Here is a 23,192-nt window from a genome sequence, read left to right as displayed (position 1 = left end):
TTCTCTACATACAGTGTTCCCTTATCACTTCAAGATCTCTTATTACTAATTATGTCTCAAATGAGGATTGGAAAGAGTATGTTGATCTTGTACTGTCTAGTTCTGGTTTCATTTAATTATTGGTTAATGGTTGTAACACATTTATTGCAGTAATAGCTCTTTCAACTCAGATCAAGCCAATAGTCAAAATCAGTAACCTTTGTGGTGATATTTTTCTTTAAAGATTAAGGAAAGAAAAGAATATAATTGCTTGGTTAATCTGATATTTTCAGCATGCCTCGGTGAGGTACTGTGGCTCACCTAGAGCAGGAACTTGCTGTTCCTATTTAATTTTCAGTCTGCAATCACATAAAAGCCTTATGCTTTCAGCATTCATAATTCCTGGAGAAATATGGGCTGGGAAGGGTTTTTCAAAACAGCCTCAGTTAGCTGGTAGTAAAGATGATCCACTCTTTTGTCTAAACAAATGTGTTTTCAATGTATAGTCACCGAGAAACCTTTCACAAGCTGGAATACGGCTCTTGAGTGTACAGCTCATATCGTGGGAGTCTTGTAATGGGAATACAGGCAAAGGCAAGGATTTGGAAAAGAAAACTAACATGGAAAAAAGGAGCATTCCCTCATTATATCTGTAAGAGTATTACTATGTTGTGAAACGCAAACATCAGTATCTTTGATCAAAAAGCTCTGTGTATCCATGCATTGTAATTACCTTCTTAAACCATTGCTATATTAGAGCATGTGTTTGTCCACAAGAAAAATGAATTAATCTTACATTACTATTTCAGGTGTGAGTCTTGCAGGTTTCTCATTGATGTTTCACAAAACCGAAAAAAGTGCTTGAATTCCATCTTTGGAGGGGATGGGAGAGAGGCTTCAAATTACTTCTAAAGATCAACTTTGAAAGATAGTGAAAGATTAACCTTTCTCTTGCCAGTCAGAAATGCATGTGCTCTCCATTAGTAGCTGAATACAAATCCAGACAGAATAGATTTAGAATTGAAAGAAGCTCCTGTAAATTCCCAGGACTGCTGTTATCTTTTAGAGTTGATCTTAATACAACTACAGGCTTATTATTTCCTTTCACTTTTAGTATAATGCAACAGAATTTAGTCTTTTAAAAAGTTTTATGCTAGACAACAGGCTGAGCTTTTAAACAGACACAAATGTTACTTCAGTGTCCTGGGTTTGTTTTCTTGGTTACATTCAGGCTCTCAAGTTGCAAATGTCACAGTTTCAGAGATTTGGTGGTGTTCTTTTTGGGATACATTCAGAATCTGATCATCTTTTAATTGTATTTCAGTGCACTTTGTTCACAAGTGTTCAAGGAAGATCACTGCCCAAACCACGAGTGCTACTGCAAGTAGACAGAGGTGCTTTAGCAGAACTATAGGTCACTTGGAGCTAGAATGGTCAAGTGTGTGCTCAGCATTAGCAAGCCTGTGCGAGTGTTTGTGGCTGCAAACATGTGGGAAGTTTATTTAGATTCAGGGTGCACAGCTAAACGCAGAATGTGCATTCTCTGTATATAAATTTCCTGTAATCAGTTCTAAATGAGCTGTTCACCACTCAGATGAATATATAGAAATACTTTTAAAAATGCATAGAATGTGCATAACTGTAGTTAAACAGAGGTGTAGGAATTCTTTGCTTTTTAACATTTGACCACTGTAACTGTTATATGAAATGCCTGTAAGAATTAGGACCTTGTAATGTGACCAGCCAGCGAAGTGTAATTAATCTCAGGAGTTTGCTGGAATTGCCAACTGCAGCTGATTGGTAATTTTCACCTTACAAATAATTGCAGTGTTGGTTTTGCTTCAATTACCCATAAAGAAATTGGGTAGAACAGCTTCCAGAGAATAGCAGCTCAGATGGTCAAAAGTTCTTAAAAAGCTTTTAAGCTCAGAATTCATGGCTTTAGCACTTGGACTATATCACAGAGCTAATACTAAATAAGTTAGTAAGTACCATAAAACAATCTAGCTTCAGTGAGATTTATGATGTATTTTGTCAAGTCTTTAAACTAGCGTTTAAACTCTTGGAACATTTCAGGGCTGTAGAAATAATAGCTTTAAATCCAGTCTCAGATGACCGTCGGCACAGAGGAACCTAAGCCTTTCTTGCCTTTACATAAAATGGAATAAAGCAGGCATCTGGGCACTGATAGAAAGTTAGCAGGATCTGAGTTCTCTTGTGGTCTGTCACTTTTGGAAAGAGAGACATGTGCTCTTTTATCATTTAAACTCTTTTGCTAATTTGATACTTACGTTGTTGGGAAAAAGAGGTTGTTTAGTTGCTGGGTTTCTTTTTCCACAAAACCAAATAAATATGTAATAATGCCTCTTACATAGTAAACAACTGACTGTCAGAACACTTTGGAAACAATTGATCCCTGGGGTCATACGAAAGCACAAGATGAAAGCATCTCTCTTGAGCAATTTCCTGCAGTATTTCTGAGGGTGGGGAGGGGTGGAGGTGTAAATATGTAATCAGACAATGTGTGGATTTGGCTTTTGTTAAGTGAGGTGTTACAGTAAAGGTGCAAGAAGGAAGTGCCTTGGGATTGGGAACTATCCTCTGTGGACTGTGTGCAGGTTAGGGAAGAATTGGCTAGAAAAAGCCGTTGTAGAGACATGGGTGTGAAAGGGAGTGGCTGTAAATGTGTGTGCCCTGCAGACATTCTAGTTTTCTGCTGATGTTGGTGTGCAAGTTGGGAAATGTTGGCTTTTTCTTCTAAAAATGGTTACTACAGAAGAGTGAAGATGTCTCGTTCTCTCCAGCCTGAATTCACTGCGTTTAGTTACACCAGTGCAAGCTGAGTGAAAAGATGTTTTGATGCAGTACTGTTTTTTCCACGCTCATTTAAGTATGCACAGCAGTGAGTCTCTGGTCCAGCAACTGTAAAACGTAAGCAGCATTCAGAGTGATTCTGCCCGTCTTCTCTTGTGAGACCCCACTTGCAGCACTGTGTGAAGTTCTGGTGTCCTCAACATGAAAAGGACATGGAGTGATTGGAGAAAGTCCAGAGGAGGCCACGAAGATGATCAGGGGCTGGAGCACCTCCCATGTGAAGACAGGCTGAGAACATGGGGGCTGTTCAGCCTGGAGAAGAGAAGCTGCGTGGAGACCTCAGAGCAGCCTTCCAGTGTCTGAAGGGGGCTACAAGGATGCTGGAGAGGGACTCTTCATCAGGGACTGTAGCGATAAGAGAAGAGGCGATGGGTTTAAACTTAAACAGAGGAAGTTCAGGTTAGGTATAAGGAAGAAGTTCTTTACTGTGAGGGTGGCAAGGCTCTTGCCTGTTTGCCACATGCCCTATCTTGGTGTTTTCCACATGTTTCACATCAGTGTTTTACAACAAAAATTGTGAGGAACTTGTCATTGCTCTCGGTTATTCTTAGGGTAGAGTGGGATCTTTTTCACTTAGACTCTGACTCTCTTCCAGCACAAACAAAAATGGTGATTTGTATTGGTGAAAACAAACTACCAAATGCAAGAAATACTTGAGTCTTGCAACTGTTTGCACCATAAGCGCACAGCGTCCTCTGCGTCTGGGTCAGAATGAGGCTGATACCCTGGCAGCTGAGTATAATGAAGTATTATTCTGACTTTCATGAGTACTTCTTCCCTAATGCTTGTTGGTTTTTTAAACAAATAAACATAAATCCACCATTGTTTCAGGGGAACCCAGCGCACCTAAACTGGAAGGTCAGATGGGAGAAGATGGGAACTCCATTAAAGTGAATGTTATCAAGCAGGATGATGGTGGCTCCCCAATTAGACATTATCTGATCAAATACAAAGCTGTAAGTATGACTGATGCTCAAGCCTGATTTGTATTCAGCCTGTTCAGTACTCAGGTTTCACTACGTAGACAGACAACCCTGCAGCTAAGATCTTGTAGGTGGGCCAGTATGGGAACACATACTAAGCAGGCATGGTGGAAGTATATAGGGTATGAGACATGATATGCACAGAAGCAACATACAACATCTTTGTGTCGTTTTCTTTCCTTTCACTTTGACAATGAAAGGTTATTTCTCTATGCTGTCTTCTGTAGAAGCATGGTAATTATGTGCACTTAGCATTACTTCATTTCATATACTTCTGAGATGGGATTGCCAGCAACAATTTAAATAGCTGGGGACCAGAGTTTCATAATGTAGAGTATTGCCCACCCTCAGACATATATCTAATCATAACTTTCAATCAGTCACTGAAACTGCCATATTTGATAGAGTAATGGCTGCTTCAGTAGCAAATTATTAAAGCAGATTATTAAATAAGACATTCAGTGTAGTCGGTACAGACACAGGTAAACTGATGCTATGGGAAGCAGTTCCTTTAGGCCTACCTTGATCAGCTCTTATTTATTTATGTCATGAGCATCTAGTATTGTAAGGTTTTGTTCTGGGTTAGGTGGTATTTGATGGGGGTTTTCTCCTACAAAGGATATCTAGTCGGAGAGATTGCTTAGCACATGCTTGAGGAGTTGGACCGTGAGAGAGGGTCAGTGAAAATAGGAAGTTCTTCAGGGCAGCAGAAAGAACTGCCAGAAATTATTGAAGCTTTTTTCTGTTGTCTGCACACTTTCTCATTCTTAATACACCTGGGGTATACTCTGCTTTTCCACTGTGTTTGAGCTGCATTATGGAAACTTTCTGGCTATCAGTAAAAAAGGACACATCCTTAGTAACTGAGTCTGTCATATATGGTACTGAACTAACTGTATTGGCTATATTCTCTTTATATGCTATGAATGAGCAATCCTTCAAGTAAAGTCACAGAGCAAACTTTGCACTGCTTTATAGAAATCTTGAGTATTTGTTACCGCCATCATTTTGTGTAACTCAATTACTTAGAGCTTCTTAGAATGGAGAGAGTCTTGGGAAAGTCAAAAGGACAATCTGGGGTCACAGAACCATAAATTCCAGCAGAGTCAGAAAAGTCTGTTAGCTCACTCCAGTCCCAGAAAGCTGCCTAAGTCTATCTCAAGGTACCTTGGCAGTGGGCTTTTCAAATTCGTCTGGGTAAAATGTATATCTGGATTTCCTGAAACCAGAGTAGGAATTACCAGAGTTACTAGTCATGTGCACCTTTAAAAATCTCTGAAATGGTGCAGAATAGAATGGTAGTGGTAAGCTAGGCCAGACCTGTGCTAAGAGGTAAAACTCTGTCTCTCACACATAATAAGATATGAAAGAACATTCTTAAAGTGTTTTGCAGGGCAAAGTTACAGCTTTTCCTCTCTGAAATGGAAGTAGTCTAGTGAGATGGCAAAGATGAGAGGAAGAACCAAGGGATTTTCTTCAGGTGTGATAATGCTGCAGAAAACAGGATTCTGAGCAGAAAGAGGCTGCTTTGGTATCTCCTGTCCTTTCCACTTAGAGCCAACAGCACACGACATTGAATTAGCTGAGGAGGAGTGTTTGCTTGTGTAGAAACCTCCCTGCTTTTCCATTTGTTAGTTAGCTGTTACACTGTTCTCAAAGCTGGCTACTAACATTGTGCTGTGTGTTTTGCATCCCTGCCTTTCGTCTTGCTGCTCTGCAGAAGCATTCGTCAGAATGGAAACCAGAGATAAGACTTCCATCTGGCAGTGACCACGTCATGCTCAAGTCCCTGGACTGGAATGCGGAGTATGAGGTTTATGTGATAGCTGAAAACCAGCAAGGGAAGTCCAAACCAGCTCACTATGCTTTCCGAACTTCTGCTCAGCCTACTGTCATCCCAGGTACAGCAGTTATAAGCTTTATTTACCATTGTTTTCTGCTTCCAATTAATGCAACAGTGCTGCATCCTTTAATGTGCCTGAGTAACCCTGACAACTTGCTTGCTTAAAGCCATTATCACAATTGGTTACCCATCCAAAGCTTAGTTTTTGCCATGTACATACCTGTACTGTAGTCCATGTTACAGTATGTACAGCATTAGTAGTGCACTGTTAGGAATGCTACATGACAAATCCTTGTCTGACTGTTTACAGGGAATGTTGGCTTTTTGTATCAAGGTAACAAGATTGCCAGATGAGTAAAGCAGTGGATAGAAAACACTTTCTGAAACCAGAAAGTGGGATTTCCGTTTTAAACTACAGCAAAAGAGACCATTCAGATCTCTGGGGCAATGCTTTTCACAATGCAGATTTTGCTTTCAAATCTGCTTTGGGCTTGCTGACTGCTCATTTGTCCATCCAGCTCAGCCTTTGGAGAAATAAAGGCATACGGAGTTTGCTAGTGGTTGGATCTTTCTCTGTAGATTTTCTAATGAATTGGAATGGAGATTAAATGATAGTAATTTTTAAACAGCACTGTTCTAATGTTGAGGAGGGCATTGGGAAAAACTGTCGAAATAGCATTAGAATACCACCTGAAACTTGTGTTTCAGACAGAGCGTGCTTAAAAGGTGAGGTAGAAGCACAAACGCTATGAAGAACAAGCAGACACTATTGGCTGAGATGCTAGGAATTCAGCAGTTTGCTGGAAGTTATTGTAAGGACAGATGGTATTTCTTTTCCACACAGGTAGTAGCAGTGCACATTTAAAAAATAAAAGAGGGGTGGAGGGGGAAGACCAAGCAAATAAAAACTAAAGGATGAAATTGCTGGACTACCTGTAAGTTAAAGTTCTGACTGGTTAAAGGCAGATGGATGAACTATCAAGCTGATGAGTCAGTCAAGATACGTCCTCATTGCACAGCCAGGCTTAAGCAGATTCATGCCAACATTGGTGCTGACAGCCCATATTGAAAGGAGTTCTCTGAAAACTGATTTGTTTTCATTTTATCTTCTAGTTTGTTAACTCAGCCTCGTGTTTTTCTTCAGCACAACTAGAGTTTTCTTCAGTCTTTCCCTTGCACTGAGAATTCAATCCTTGGTCTGCCTCCACTGCACTCACTCCTTTCCTGTCTGAAGGAAACAGCTGAGACCTTGTGCAGTTGGCATGCTGGAACTCCACTTGATTAAGACAGATAATGATGTTAAGCATACAAATGAGTGACCTAGTTGGCTGAGGCTTGAAAAATGTGTATAGTAGGGAGGATGAGGATAGGGAGGAGGAGGGTAATGGGGCAAAAGATATTGGGATGTGTGTTTGAACAGGGCTGTAGTTTTGGGTGGAAGGACCCTCCGTAACTCATTAAGCAACTTACTCTCTGATTCTCATTTTCAACAGCTCTAATACTTACTACCCTCATATTTGAAGGACAACTGTGACTGATGTGGCAGGAGAAAGTGAGGGTAATTTGGCAAAGAGTGCCTTAAGGTCAGTTCAGAGCTGAACAATCAAATGCGGTAGGCTGGAAACATCAGAAAGTGGTTCCTTTGCACTGTGGTGTATCTCCCCAAGGCAAGTTACAAGTACTGATCAGTCTTTTTGTCACAGTCCCTCGTGTGCAACCGTTGTTGCCTTCCTGTGCTGATATTCTCTTTTAGCCTGTTATATGCCCAGTGGGACAACAAAGCTGCCTGGGACAGTTGGGGTGCCTTGCATAGGTGTACTAGCAAATTTTGAGAATGCTGTTGCCTTTGGAATAGAGTGCTCATAGTGTAGTCCATGGCAGTGGGAAGAGCGATGAGTCCAGATGCCACTGAGCCCTAAACACTAAAGTAACATGCGTAGGAACCCTCTAAAAATGGGGGGCAGGGTTAGAAGCCCCCTTTGTAATCATAGGTGTAACTTCCTCGGCCTCTCTGAAGTGATTCCTCACTTAGTCTGGTGTGAATAGGAGGAATCAGGATTTGAGGCTGCCACTCAATTGTTGGAAGGACTTTGAGAAGTAGTTGTTCCTGCAAATATGCTTCAGGATTGTCCCAACAGACGGATGCAGTTGGTTCTCGGAAGGAATGTGCATGTAGACCACTGTGCAGTGAAGTCATTACTGGCTATGCTGTATTTGTGAGTCTCTTTCACTAGTTTTTGGATGTGTTTTTCATTTTGTAGAGGACTTTGGTTTCTATAAGTCCTTCCAAGGTGTTTCCAGATCCTTTGGTTCTCTCAGCTGATCCCAGACTAATAATGTTGGGGAAAATATTTCCAGAAAGCAGGCTAGATTTTTCTGACATGCAGTCCAAGTATGCCAAATTGCAATAGGGAAGACATTCTGTGTATTAGTTTCTTTTAGCATCCTCTTGTCATTTTCATGCCATATAGCTTTTACAGTTTGATTTCAAAATGATCTATATAGAAGTCGGAGCCAGTGCCTCTAACATGGCATTGCTCTGCTTGACAGTAATAGCTAGGAATTTCCTGCAGACAAAATGTATATTTATTGTGTAGAGTCCTTTGTTACCATCATCTGTACAGTGTCCTAAAAGTGGTTGGAAGGATGAGGGTATTATTTTCAGTAATAATAATAACTGCATTAGAGTAGTTTACAAGGATCTGGAAAGCTAATGTAAAAATCAATCCTGTGTTCTTGAGACCTTCTTGCTTCTTCAGGGTTTTAGTCACCTGGATCTAACATCCAAGTCCTTGGTTACAGCAGGGTTTGGAGGAAGGACTTTGACAAGCAGGTAGATGGTCTGCTACACAAAAGCTTTTTCTTTTTTTTTTTTTTTTTCCTGTGAATACATAAAACACAGTGTTGTCCCTTCAGATACCGGATAACCATTTTCTTGTGTTTCTTGCCAAGCCTTCTGTTTCATCATTTTTAATCTCATTTGCTTGCAAACCCCATAAACCCTGACTTGGAATCTGCTCTGCGGCTTTGGGCATTGCTGAGCTTCTGAACCGGCCTTTTTGTCGGTGTGAATGTGCTAATGCTCTTCTTTAACCTTTAGCCATTTTAATTTACAAAATTAAATAAACCTTTGATTCTTATGTTTTCTATATTTATGACCTAATTTTTTTTATCTATTTTTCTCTCTTTCTCTCTTTCTTTCTTTTTCTTCCTCGTCCTTTCTTCCCTCCCCTCTCCCTTCTTCCCCTTACTCCTTTCCTATGTCTGTCGTCATACATGTCACCTTGGATCTCACGGGGAAACATCCACGCTTGCCACATGCACCAAATTTGTTTTAAAACAACCATATTTTCCCCTCCTGGGAACCATTGTCTGGCACCTGCAGCGACCTTGGGAAGTCCATCAACGTCGTCCTCCTTTGTTTCATTGCTTCTTTCTGCAGTGACTCTGCTTTTGCTCTGTTAGAAACATAAAGTAAAATAAAGCAGTATTTGCTTGAAAAGGCCTGGGTCCCACCAAGGCGAGAAAGCAGATAACTTTGCTTCAGAGGATCTTGTCGGTTCAGGAAAAACAAACAAACCACAGAACGTTTTAGAAAAATGTTTAATTTGAAGGAGTCAGTATTTTGTAACAAGAAAAAAGTTTAAGCCAAGTTTCTTCTCTTTAACATTTTTTTGTTACTTGTGATGAATTTGCCCTTTTTATTGGATGTAAGGAAAGATTTGTTGTTGTTTGCTTGCTAGTTTTCATCAAAGGAAGGTACAATATTGAAAGCCTTTTAAGATATTGCTTTTTACTGATTTCTTTGCACATCTGGTGCTGATCACCACTGTGCTGTGCAAAAGGTTTAGAAAGCCCCATCCACAAATACAGACCCACAGACCATGAGAAGAGAGAGATTTGTCAGAGATGATCTTACTGGTTGCCCAAACGTCTCTGTGGGCTTTTGCATGTGGATTCAAATTTATGGCCATTAGAAGGTTTTCCTTATGTGATGGTCTGGATATAAATATCTTGTGGGAATGGCGCTGAAGAGATTTATTTCTTTCTTCTTTATGTGGTTGAATCCTTGCAACTTCATTGGCCCCTTGTGTACAGTCAAGTATCTCATGACCTATAGTGGATCTGGGGCATAATACACCCCATGAGTGTACAGATTTGCAATGGATGCTTGTCTAACATTTTCTGGTTTTTCACTACTGTATTATCAACTTCATAGATCCTTTTTCTTGCCATTTTAACAGAAAATACTATCTTTTATCAAGTTACCTGACCAGCTAATTTATTGTTATTAGATCATTAATAATATTCATGCTTAACTGTGCATGTGACACAACCAGACAGGATTAATCCATGCTGTACGTTGGTGCAGTATAATGCATCTTTGTTACCACATTCTGTGTATTGCATTTAGTTAAACAAATTTCAGTTGGCTTTTTTTCTTTTCTCTTCTTTTCACTTAAAGAAAAACCCAAACAACACAACGAAACACACACACAAAACCAACCCCAACCACAACAACAAAAACCCTTGTGCCCCTCATGAATTGTCTTTGTGATGGGAAATCCATTTGGCTCTGATGCTGTTCTCAAAATGCGTGTGTGCGTCTGTGAGTGGGCCTGAGGCTGCCAAGGATGAAACTGTGGACACAGTTGTTCAACTGTCCGTACAGAGTGTCTCAAATACTATCAGTTGTCTGGAATGGGATTAATCTCTCTAACAAAATTCTAATAGGGACAAACAAAATCCCTGCCATCATTCTTGTCTAACTATGCATTTTATGCTCTGCACACAAGTCTTTACTGTGTTTATTCAGACCTTGTTTGTTGTGATTTGTGAACTGCGTTTCTATCTAAATTGGAAAAGAAAACTTTGTGCAGGTGTGGTACATAAAAGCATGTGAGTTTCTTCTTTTTTTTTTAAAGAACAACCTCACCTTCAGGGTTTTGGAGTATAGGTTTGTTAGGTCTTTTGTGTTTACACCTTAGTTACTTAGTTACTGAAATACAGCAAGAATAATCGTAATACTAAAAATTGTGTGACATGACTTCCTCACTCCCCGTATGCATCAGAGGGTGATAAATGCCTTTAATTATGCAGCTTGCTGACAGGTCTGGTCAGTGGCATAAATGTTCTGCTGAGCAATAATGGACTTGGAATGTGTCAGGTACCTTAGAGTGACTTTTGGATATAGTCAAATGCAGAAAGAAACTTTCCTGTTGGGGTCTGGATTCCTTAATGCATATCAGAGTCACAGAATGAAACAACGGTGATTTGCCTTATGCTAAGGATGTTCTGTCTCTTATTTTTAAGTGAAGAAATGTGTGGCAGGGAGCATGGTGCTCTCTCTGTGAGCCGTGGAAATGATCTCTCCACCTGTCAAAGTCAACATAGGTCAGGCTGAGGGGAAAGAGGTGCTTTGCTGGGCTTTTCTGCGAAGAAATTATTCTAAATATTGATTCATTTAATTGAAAGAAATTGAAAGAAAAAGAAATCAAAATACTCCTGTGGACAATGACAAACATGCTGTTGTTCAGCTGTCTCAGAAAACATCAGTAAGCAACTCTGTCAGATGCACAGGCCTTTCCTGTGTGCACAGTCCCATAGTTAAGAGGTGGATTATGTGACAGCTGAGACTACCAAGCAGGCTGTGAGTAGTTTAGTACATCTAAATAGGTGCTGAATGGTGTGAGCCAACAACCAAATGCTCTACCTGCAGATCAGCAGCTTGGAAAGATTCATCTGATTAAAACAAGGGGAACAAAAAGTTTGTGTTCAGAGTATGAGACTGGGAAGCTGCAGCTGGCAACATTCAGGGCTGTGCTTCTTGGTTTTGTGGTGATCAAAGGCTTTGGCAGGATTAACTGATGTATTTATCCACTTCCCCATTTCTAAGTAAGTACTGAGCAAGCAGGTAGAAAGTTAAAGGCACTTCCCCTGAAGACAGTAGTATATAGGCAACCCCATGCATTTTCTAGGCCTCCATCACCACCTCTCAGCTGCTGTCCTTTTGTCTGCTGGAAAAGGCAAGGTATTTTTTTCTATTCTATAGCTGGGGAAATGTGGCGGAGTCTGGGTGTGGTGGAGGGGGCAGCTGCTGTGACCAGGACAATGTCAGCAGAGTGTCAGTCTGCTTATAATTATCATCTGTTTCCTCAGAAGGCTGCTTGGATTGTTGTCTGAACCTAAGCCAAAACACCCGTGAACATTTACTAATGAGCTCGGCTACCTCTGCGTGAGACATAAAAAACTTACCACTTTCCAGTTCTGGATAGCTGGGTCATACCTGGAAGGGTTTTAATTCCTCCTTTTGTCATATGGTGTAAGGGGCTAACCAAAGCTGAGACCCCACAGGTATCACCCAGTATTCTGAGTCCCACCAGGGCAAGTCAAGCTATGGATTCTAGGCTTCACTTACACTTGTCCTTGTACTGGACTGGTAGTGCAAAAGTCACTCTGGACCCTCGACACAGCCTTCATCTTGAGGAAGTGATGGAGAGAAACAGCCCTTCAGAATTCCAGCTGGGTATATGCTGCAGTAGAAGAGGTTTCTGTAGTCTGCTTTCCAGACCCTAGCCCAGGGAGATGGAAAAGCCCCATTAGGTCCAAGTGAACCTGTCTTTTTAGATATGTTGTCCTGCATGTCTTTAGGACAGAATACTGGTTAAAACACAAGGCTACTAGAGAGAGGGTGTACTTTCTGCAAGTTTCCCATGCTTGCAACCTAAGCATAGTCAAATTTGAGCCGTAACTAGCCCCAACTCACCTTTTAACTACAGTGCCTTCTTTTCTTCTCTTTTTGGTCTCTAAAGCCAGCACTAGCCCAACATCAGGCCTTGGGACTGCTGCCATCGTAGGCATTCTCATTGTTATCTTTGTGCTGCTCCTGGTGGCTGTGGATGTCACCTGCTACTTCCTGAACAAGTGTGGCTTGCTGATGTGCATTGCTGTCAACTTATGTGGCAAATCCGGCCCAGGAGCAAAGGGCAAAGACATGGAGGAGGGCAAAGCTGCCTTCTCGTGAGTACTGTCATCACTTATATACTTCTTTCTGTTGATCAGTGTGTCTCTTCAGCAACTTTGGAAAAGAAACTGTTTTAGGGAGTTCTGGATTCCTCATCTCTGATGGGAGGGTACTGAAAAGATCTGGGGCCATGCTGGTTCTGCTTTATATTATTCAGCTCTTTCTGAAGGGGGGTTCTTCAGCTGTTTCTCTGGTTTTGTCCTGTTTGTGTTAATAGCCATCAAATGGCCGGCCCAAATGCTGGACATCACAGTGGTCTCCTGTGCTGTAGGTGATAACTAGAAGGGGAAGTGACAAAAAGAAGTAATCTGCTGTTCAGGCCATTCTCTGTCATTCACTGTCAACATCTGCAGCATGTCTTTGCGGGAGGATACCTAGTGTGAATGGGAACCAACCTCCATGCAATTCCTTTGTTACAGGAAAGATGAGTCCAAGGAGCCAATTGTGGAGGTGCGGACTGAAGAGGAGCGGACGCCCAACCATGATGGGGGAAAACACACAGAGCCCAATGAGACCACCCCGCTGACAGAGCCAGAGTATGTTGGCATTAGTCAGTCTTAACACAAAGTCAATACATTGCCCTTGGTTGCCCTAATCCCTGATCTCTCATGCCCATGACTTAGGGCTGGAAGAGAAGAAAGGTAAAAACTCCACATTCCACTTGCGGCACATCAGAAAGGAAATACCTCCTCTATTTCCTCATATTCAGTGGCTCCTGTTTCCAGCACTGGAAAGGAAAGGGGAGTAGAGCAATATTTTCTGAAGGACCTGTCTCTGCTAGTCCTGTCCAGTGTGTAGATCAGGCACCTGGCCAGGTTCACTGCAAAGGATCCAGAGCAAAACCAGCCCCCAGTTAGCACCAACTCCTGCTTGAGCTCTGCCCTAGAAATGCCGGATGAGTGCTTGGACACTGTGCTCTCCACTTGATAGCAGCAGAGTAGCTGCGCTCTGGGTTTTGGGGGAAAGCATGGCAAGTCTGTTTTTAATGTGAGAGGCCTAAGAGCTACCTATGAGCTTTGTTTATATCAGAGAACTTGTTTTGGGCCTGAGTGTCTGAGGCCATGGTATTGGTAAAGTTTAAGTATTGTCCACTGTCTACATTAAGTACTTCTCTATAGCTTCTAGAGTAATAATGGGAGGAATTCACTTCAGGAAGCTGCTGAAATGCTTATAAATACTTGAGTCAGGTTTGGGATTGATGGCACAAGTTGTGTTCTTTCCCTTCAGCAGAATCATCACAGTGGTGAGGTGGTCAGGCTTTTCCACCTGCATACTGCTTATCTCCTTTGATTGGGTTAGCAGTGCGGCCCACTGGTAAAATGGCTCTGCTGGAAGCCTTGTGGTTAGAGGAGAAAGGAGGCTGTGTCCACAACCAGCACTGAAATGCAGACGTGCAGCAGTGATGAATAGCTAGGATATATATTGTCCTGATTTTCTTGGGTAATCTTTCCAGTTTTAACTCAGTTATTCTCCTCTATGAGGGTTTTCTCTGTGTTAATAAGCATGAGGTGGTGTTCTCGGGCACTCTGGCTCCTCATATTTGTTCTTCCAGCCTCACGTGCATGTACTAGTTTAAGGCAATCATCATGGCTGCTAAAGCATAGTTACACTCGGACATTGTCCTAAAGCAAACCTTATTGCAGCTAACACAGCAGGCTGGAATCTGGTCAGAAGGGCACCAAACAACACCTGAAAGCTGCATATATGTATGTGTATATATATATGCATTATGTGTGTGTGAGAAAAGAATTCTATTCTGTGTGGTTTGATGAAGGAGTTAGGCAGGGAAAAGGACAGGGCCAAGATGAGGGACTGGATTTAGGGGTCCTACACTGGGATCCTGTTGTGTGGTGACATGGCACAGGCTACAAGCTCGGGGAACTGGTAGAAAGCTTCCTTGTGAGGTTAGATGGAAGAGGCTGAGAGGAAAGCTGGGCTAAAAGAGAAGAATCTCTGCAAGTTGACGAGGTTACGTTTGGCTAAACCAAAATCTGTGTGACCAAGCCATTCCTGAAGGTCATGTCCTCTTTGCTCTTTCTCTCTTCCTAGTTACTCTTCGGTCATCCTAGCCAGCCCTTACTACCCTTTGCACGTTTGACCACTGAAAGGTTTCTGCTCCTCTGAGTAGCTCTTCGTGTTCTGTGTGTGTTGTAATCACGTGCCACACTGCTGCTGCACCACCCACTTGCCTTCTCACTCTTGACACTCTCAACACTCTTAATACTCTCCCCTTTCCTCTGCTGTCATTTACGGGCTTCATTGTCTCTATTTCTCTTCTACTCCTGCCCTCTTCACAGGCACCCTGCTGATACTGCAGCCACTGTTGAGGACATGCTGCCTTCTGTAACTACGGGCACCACTAACTCTGACACTATCACTGAAACTTTTGCCACTGCTCAGAACAGCCCCACCAGCGAGACCACTACGCTGACCTCCAGTATTGCCCTGCCAGCCACGGCCATTCCTGACTCAAACTCCATGTTGCCTGGCCAGGCTACTCCAGCCAAAGGGGCAGCCACTTCAGTTTCTTCACCACCACCCTCTTCCACCCCCAAAGTGGCCCCCCTTGTTGATCTCAGCGATACCCCAAGCTCTACTCCAGCTACTAATAATTTGTCTTCAAGTGTCCTGTCTAACCAAGGTGCAGTGCTCAGCCCCAGCTCTGTTGCTAACGTGGCCAAGACCGCCAAAGTGGCAGCTGGTAACAAGCCAGCTGCCCCAAGCCCTCCAAACCTCACTAGTCCTCCAGCTCCATCAGAGCCCAAGCAGGAGGTCTCAAGCACCAAGAGCCCTGAAAAGGAAGCTGTACAGCCCAGTACAGTGAAGAGCCCAACAGAGACAACCAAGAACCCAAGCAATCTGAAGAGCGAGGCTGCTTCAGGCAGCACCACAAACCCCTCCCAGAATGAGGACTTTAAAATGGACGAAGGGACCTTCAAGACACCAGACATTGATCTTGCAAAGGATGTTTTTGCAGCTCTTGGCACTCCTACTCCTGCCAGTGTGACTAGTGGGCAAGCTCGTGAGCTTGCTTCTTCCACTGCAGACAGCTCTGTACCTGCTGCACCTGCAAAGACCGAGTATGGCTGCCTTTAATCTTCTGTTGGTTGTGTGCTGTGTCTCTTGTGCACTGGTGCTTGTGCTGTGTTCTTGTTGGGTGTTCTCTTAACTAATCTCATTGTTTCCTTAGTAAACTAACTCACCTCTGAACAGGGCTTGGCTTTAAAGGTCCCGGAGCAAAGCAGGAATAGGCTGTAGCAGGGAAAAGACAAAACCAAGACTTTCATAAATGTGTTATCCTTTAGACTTGTATGCAGCTTTGTCTATCGTGAGTTATTTTGTTATGAAACGGATCAGAAACAGTTCAGTTTGGTGTAAAGGAATTGCTTTCCTCAGAGGCACCAAGTTCCTGCAGTTCCAGGAGCACAGCCACCCAAATTCTAACAGATCAGTGGAGCCGTTCACAAGTTACTTCAGTGTAAGGCAGGGCAGAACCCAGTGCATGTGAAACTGTAAAAGCATGGTACCTCTGGATTTGTCTATAAACTGGCAAAAGGATGAAGCAATGCCATCCTGTCTGAGGGAGGGGAAGCAGTCACAGCACATGTTGGGTCAGGATAACTTGGCAGTGTGGTGTCATGGTGTATTAGAGACGAGTCCTCATCCACTGTACTGGGTCTCCTCTTTAGCTTCTCCTGATGATTGATTCAGAGTATCAGCATGCCCCTAGGCAGGACAACCCTAGGGGTCCTTTGGAGCCTTACACCCCCTGGACAGTTGGGACAAGCCTGCACCTTGGCAGTCACACAGTAACTGAAGAGTGAAAAGAGCATGAGTGGGTTCACACTGCATCTTTAGCTTTCGCAAAGGAAAGTGAACTGAGGATGCTGGGATCTGCACTGTCAGCTAGATTGCTGCCAAAAACCTAGCTGTTCTCGAGCTAGGTTTATAGCTCACACAGCTAAATTTAGTCTATGCTACAGCAACGACACCAGAAGCATACCCTAAATGACACCTTTGGTTAGAACTTTTCCATCTCCAGGAAAATTACCTCATTCTGGAATCTTTGTGTTTAATCCAGAGTAAAGCATTGGCCTTGATCATTGGCTTTGACACTGTGATTGCAATGCTAGCACTTGCAGAAGAGCAGTTGGGCAGGTACTATAGGACCAAGAACTAGGCTTTTCTCCAGATCTGAGTGAAAACCCCATGCTATTTTACTGTATTATTCAGGTTCCTTTGTATCTTGCAGCTCTGATCTCCTTGCCTCCCTGCTGTGCTTCTGTCCTTCCCTAAGGCAGGAGACATTCCTGCTGTGTGTCTGTTCCCCAGGACTGCCTTGTGCCCCACACAGCTGTGGAGCATCTGGTCCTTCCTGGAAAGCCTGGATGGCACAGCAGATGCGCTAGGGTTGGAGGGAACCAGGCAGCCTTGGTGGGTGCAGCTAAGCAACTCCCAAGCAGAGAAGTCCAGGTTCACTCCAGTTCACTGCACCTGAAGCCACTGCCTTGTCATGCTGGGTGCTACAGAAGGACAAGCCAAATAGAGAACTGTGATTGGTACCAAGCTGAAAGGGGGAAGGAAATGGTTTGCCCATAGTAAGGAAGCATTTCAACTGAATTAATGCAACTTGGTCTCTGTGTTGTAAATGAATTGTTGGTATGGTGGGATGCAGAGCTGTGTTCTTTCTGATGATCCAGCCACCTTCTATCTGTGCTGCTCACTGGCTTCCCTTGATGCGAATCAGTATTGCAGCCATAGGCTAGATTCATCTCACCTGCTCAGCAGGATGATTTAAGAGTGCAGTGATCTCAGCCGAACTTTGTGGCTGATGGGCTGGAACTGGCACTTCTTCAGGGAGGCCACCAGATATGCCTTGAGTGGCACTTGTCATGACTATGAAGAGTGCATTGGACAAATAGGCTTCTCTGATTGTTTAGTAAAGTGCCAAAAGGCAGGCTTGATGAACCGGAGTTTTAGCCTGTGAAGATGTTGACCTCCCTTACACTTGTGAAAATATGCTTGACAAAATTCACTTCTGCTGTGTTTCCCTTCGTGCAACATACTGGGAAATTCTGGGGCTGACTTCCTGAAGGGAAAAAGGTGTTTCAGCTCAAATGGCAGTCTGCTCTAATAGGACATTTGGGTGACATAAATGAGTGATGTTAAAATCAAATCCCTTTGCGATTGTGTGAGTTTTCCCTTTTCCTCCTTTTTGGTTTTGCACATCGCAACACAACTTGTGCCTCTGCTGCAGCCTGGGACCTCATCCTACTAGTATGTGAATCAAAAAAGATTTCACTAGAGCTAAATGAAGCTGGGGAAGGGGGGTGAGTTTGGTTTTACTTATTTCTACATCTGAAAATGCTAATTTTGCTCTGGCAAGGCGATACACTTGCTTGATTGCAGAAACATATTCTTTCCTTATCACTAATTCAGCAATAGAGAGTCTATATTTCTCTGCCTCTAAACTGTGCCATTTGGTGATTCTCCTTTAGGAAAATCCCAGTAGAAGACAAATCTGAAGTGCAAGCAACGGAAACCAAGACACCTCCAGCAGAAGTCAAGACGGTCCCCAATGAAGCCACACAAACAAACGAAAATGAGAGCAAAGCATGATCAGCGACAGATGAAAGCAAATGACAGAACAACTTCACCCAAGCATTTAAAACACAGAACACAACACACATCTCATTCCTCTAGTGTCTGTTGCCTTTTTTTAAAAAAACAAACAAAACAGAAAATGCATAAATGGGGGGAGGGGGGAATCTCTCTTTTTTTTCTTTTATTTTCTCTCCTTTTTTTTTTTCCTTAAGATTTCTAGAAAGGTTCTATTTGTTGTGCACTTGCTTTTGAAAAGTAATACATTTTAAAAACAGGGTTAAACCCGTAACCAAACCAGGGCTCAGGTGACCCTGTGTATCTTCAGAGAAGCAAAATGGCAAATCCCATTTTCAGTGTGGTTGGGAAGCTCAAAATGAACTAGTCCTAGACACAAAAAAAAAGACAAAAAAAGAAAAAAAAAAAAAAAGACAAAAAAAAAAGACCCTGTTCTTTCCTTCATTAGAATAGCAGATATAAACCACTGTGCTTCTCGGTGCAGCTGGTACTTAATGAACAAAGTCCACAATTTATTTTTATACTTTTCAGTCGAGTTTGAAATATGTAAAGCCTCATAAATAAGTTATAATTTCTGTTCACCTTGTATTTGTTCAGTATGCAAAGCGTCTCGAGCTCTTTGTGACTGAATTCTGTTCTCCATGTTAGACATTTATTTGGGGGTTATTATTATCATTTTTTAGGAAGAATGCCAAAATTGCAGCTTCGGGGGGGGATATATTTCAATTTGCAGTATTCAGACTCTACATTTCTTTAAATTTTATGTTATTTTTTGCCAACTTTTGTTCTTTCCAGTGTTTACAATTGACAGATTTTTTTAAACTTTTGTTGTGTTTAAATGTATGTGTAAAATAGCTGCCTTTTTTTTTTTTTTGGGTTTTTTTTTTAAGTAAATACAGTCTATAGACACTAGGTTAGCAGCATGCTTGCTTTGCTAAGGGAGACATTTTAAAACATGGATGTTTACAGTAGTTGTTTCCCCTTTATCTTTTCTTAATTGTTGTTGTTGTTATTATTATGATTATTATTATTATTATTATTTCTTACTGGAGTAAGAAGAAAAGTAATGCTGGGGCTTGGTTTGGGGTGTTTTTTTGGGTGGGTGGGGGTATTCAAATAATTTGCCACCAATCAAGGTCTTTATCCAGCAATCCATATAAACACAGCTTAACTTGGAATGAGAGAATTGCTGGTGAGAGTCCTTCTATACTTAAATTTAGGAAGAGTTTAAGTCCCTTGCTGGACTTGGGCCTGACTGCATAAGAGAAATATCATCTCTGCTTTTTTAGGACATTCTCCCCTTTCCTTCATGGCACCCTCCCGGAGCTTTGAGAAGCAGAAGGGAGATTGTACAGTTAGGGCTGGTCTGGTCTGGTCTGGTCTTGTCTCATCTCAGATGTTGGACTACATCAATTCTGACTTAATATGTGAGTGAATACCACTTCCTTTGACTCTAGGATGCTGATTTAAAAGCAAAGATGTTTTGCATAAGGGTGCTTGGCAGCATACAAGACCCCTCCTGCAAAGCTAGCTCCATCAGCAGTTGGACTAGATGAGCATTGTAGGTCCCTTCCAACTGAACTATTCTATCGTATCATGTGTATTGTAATCAATCTATGCTCTGCAAAATCAAAACCATGAAATCAAGAGGGGGTGCTTGGAAATCAATGCCAGCACTCCTAGTGATTTCATTTGTCTGGGCATCATGTCTTTAACAGTTGGAAAAGGGGCCTGATGCAGTATGTGTATTATCATTATGGACAGGGGAGCTTATCGGTGATGTTTAGCATTGGGAGCCATGGAATAACACTGAGATTTTGGGGTGAAAAGAGCAGAACGAAGGCATATAGGAGAAGACCAGCCCTTTGTATAGAGATGTTCCTTCTGTTGGGGTTTTGGTTTTTTTCTCTTTTTTTCTTTTTTTCTTTTTTTAATTTTGTTTTCTTGTTTTGTTCTACTTTAGATCTGCAAGCTTGTGCACTGTGGGTGCGTGACTATTTTAGTGTGAAACGTGTTTTTTGTCATAGTATTGAAATAATAAAAGCTTCAACATAGTTTGGATGTGGAAGGTGTAGCGATAGTTCAGATTCGAAAACAAATATTCAGGAAAAAGAAAAAAAAAGAGAACAACTCTTAAAAGGAACAGAAGCCTTTAAATGAAAAATCAAACTGAGCTGACTATGGCATCCATTCCGTTGTGCTACGGTGATGAACAGAAGGATGACAGGGGGTGGGTAGACTGCGGTTTGGCTCAGGTAAATTGAGCCACTTTTCTAAGTGTATTCCTCTAAGTATGCAGTCTTCTACAGTAGCATCACATAATTTCAAACTGTGAAAAATAATGGTCTTGTCATTTGCTAAGTGTGGGGTTTTTTGCATTTTTTCCTTAGCTCCTGGGATGCAAATGGAGGATGACTGGATATGCAGGCGTAGACACTCATGCAATACCCATCCTGAGCAGGATAATGGGGCAGGATGGGTCCTCACTTCAAAGCCTTGTCAATTTGGTCCCTGCATGACCCATCACAGCAGTGTTGGTATAACTATGGGGAAGTTTGGATTTTTTTCCTAAGAAATGAATCCATAAAATGTAGCACAAAAAGCTACCATTGTCTGTCTATGGCTGGGGAGAGCCCTCGGGGCAGCAGAGGACTAGTGGGTAGGTAGCTTGTACTTCCATTCCTGTTGATGACTGCAACAACTTGTTCCTCATTTCTGCAGAGTTTTTCACTGCTTTTGTCACCTGTACATTACACCTCCGAAGCTGTAACTCTGAGAGCTGAGCAGCTGTTAGGAAACAAATGCTGCACGATGCGAACAACCAGAAGCATGTCCGGTGGCTCTGGTCAGCACTTGTTGTCTGAAAATTGTGGTAACTTACCACTTGGGTCGGCATTTCTGGCATAGAAAGTACCCAGCTCAAAGCTTGATCCAACACTCAGATCATTAGAAAGTACCCTGCTGACTGCAGTGGGTTTGTGTTGAGATTGACAGAGTGAGCACCATTGCAAGGCAGAAGTGAACCCTGTGATTGCATGAACACTGGGAGTGTCCATCCAACTCCTTGTGACACCTCCCAGTAGTTGTAGATTAATTCTGGAGAGTGGCTTTATGCTCCCCCTTAATGGAGAAAAATTGATTTTAATTTAGAAGTGTCGCATTTCCAAGATAGCTTTGGCTTCATTGCTTTTATTTAAACCTTTGAAGAGGGACCAACCTGACACCGTTTATGCTGTATATGTTTATATATGTATCCATGCCATACATATATATCTATATGGCAATGCAGACTGATCAGCTTCTAGTTGTGGAGTGATTACATTTCATGCTGCACCATACGTAAAGATGATAATAGTGCATCCAGTTGTTCAGCTTTTAGAGTGGAGTTCTATTTTCACACTTTTCTATGGAGCCTTCAAACCCCACATTTTCACACTAGGCTGTTTTGATAGTTGTTCTCAGACCCTCCATTGACATCCTTACCGAGCATTCCCTACTTTTGGGGGCCTTCTATCTTGTTAAAAAAACAAAAAAACAAAAAATCTTTTTACCAAGTGAAACATCGGTTCCACCTTTATTCCCATTCTCACTGGTGTAAATACTGATACTAACTGAGGATTTTGACTTTGCATTCTGTCAGAATACTGTGTTCAAATAAAAATGACAAAAAAAAGCTCATGCCTACAGTCTTCTTTAGATGCTCTGCTAGGTCCTGTGTGCAGACGTGGATTCCCAGGGCTGTATTTGCGTGTGAGCTTAATGCGAGTGAGCACTCCCATTGTGGCATGCCCACAGCATCTGTCTCGGGCTCGGGGCTGCAGACAAGCAGGGTGTGCAACTGTGCACAGTGATGTTAGTGGAGCAGTTGTGCTGAGGGGTTCAAGCTGGCACATCTCTGAACAGTGGCAGTAGGATGGTGTAGTTTCTCTGCCCTACTGTAGAGGATTTCCTGAAGATAGCTGATACACAAATGCAGTTTCATGTCTCCTGTGAACTGGGGACAGATGCATTTCCCATAGAAAGGTGCTCTGTTTTATGGAAGGAGGGGGTGTGTGTGTTGTTCATGCGAGTGTTGGCTTTAAGAGGTGTCCTTAAACCACCCTGAATTGGGTCCTTGAACATGATTAATGTAGGATGAATCTAATCGAATTTAATTCTGTCCTAAGCATTGATCTCCCAGGGAATAGGAGAAATCAGAACTGTGATGTGTTAATACTTCGGTGTCAGAATTGTTCACAGAAATAGAAAGTAAATGTACGAGCCAAGGTACTTGTTCTCCTAAGAGAAGACCCACCTCCTTTCTGCTTACTCTCTAGAGCTTTGTCCTCTATTCTTGACTGCTGTTTACACTGTGGTTTGCAATAAGACTCTTTCAGCAAAGCTGCTGGGATTGGCCCTGTATGTCTACTGCTTTAGAAAAGGCTATCCCAGGAAAAGTGATAGGAAGAATGCACAGGAAATAATCCATCTTCCTGGTGGTGTTTTCTTTCATCAGGTGCCTGTCGCTGCACTTTGGAATTCATGTTCCAGATTAAGGCTCTCACGTCCTTCATAGCTGCCTTTTTTCTTTCATTGGAATTTGACTTCCCCCTCCTGACTTTCTTTTATGCGGTTTGTGAAGATTTGCCAGCCTGCTTTGTTCTTGACAAAGAGTTCCTCCTTATTCTAGTCTGTAGCATACAGTGGGCAAAATGGTTCTGTATTCAAATGCTGATTTCGGTTTTGTTGCCCTGCATGTTTGCGATACTGCGTTCTCTACGCGAACCACCGTGCACATGCGGTTCACTTTACAACGACCTCGCACGGCACTGGCGGCGCTGGGCCACCAGAGGGCACCCTTGCTACACGCTGCGGGGCGAGGGATGCTCGG

The 23,192-nt window shown here is 42.4% G+C and overlaps 1 protein-coding gene across 1 annotated transcript in view; it reads left to right on the top strand.

Annotated features, from left to right (window-relative positions):
* The window catches only part of NCAM1 (neural cell adhesion molecule 1), a gene marked incomplete at its 5' end in the record, with an annotated part of 48,653 nt that extends 30,288 nt beyond the window's left edge, over positions 1-18,365 (top strand). The window contains 6 exons of the mRNA XM_010016168.1: positions 3,685-3,809; positions 5,557-5,737; positions 12,492-12,699; positions 13,123-13,239; positions 15,001-15,783; positions 18,202-18,365. Coding sequence (XP_010014470.1) covers positions 3,685-3,809; positions 5,557-5,737; positions 12,492-12,699; positions 13,123-13,239; positions 15,001-15,783; positions 18,202-18,322 — 1,535 coding nt within the window. The remainder of the gene's footprint in view (positions 1-3,684; positions 3,810-5,556; positions 5,738-12,491; positions 12,700-13,122; positions 13,240-15,000; positions 15,784-18,201) is intronic.
* Between the last annotated feature and the right edge of the window lie 4,827 nt (positions 18,366-23,192).

Source organism: Nestor notabilis, unplaced genomic scaffold (genome assembly GCF_000696875.1).
Source record: "Nestor notabilis isolate BGI_N333 unplaced genomic scaffold, ASM69687v1 scaffold33016, whole genome shotgun sequence".
NCBI lineage: Eukaryota > Metazoa > Chordata > Aves > Psittaciformes > Psittacidae > Nestor > Nestor notabilis.
The sequence above is the reverse complement of the archived record's forward strand: the minus strand, read 5'-3'. Positions and strand labels throughout refer to the sequence as shown.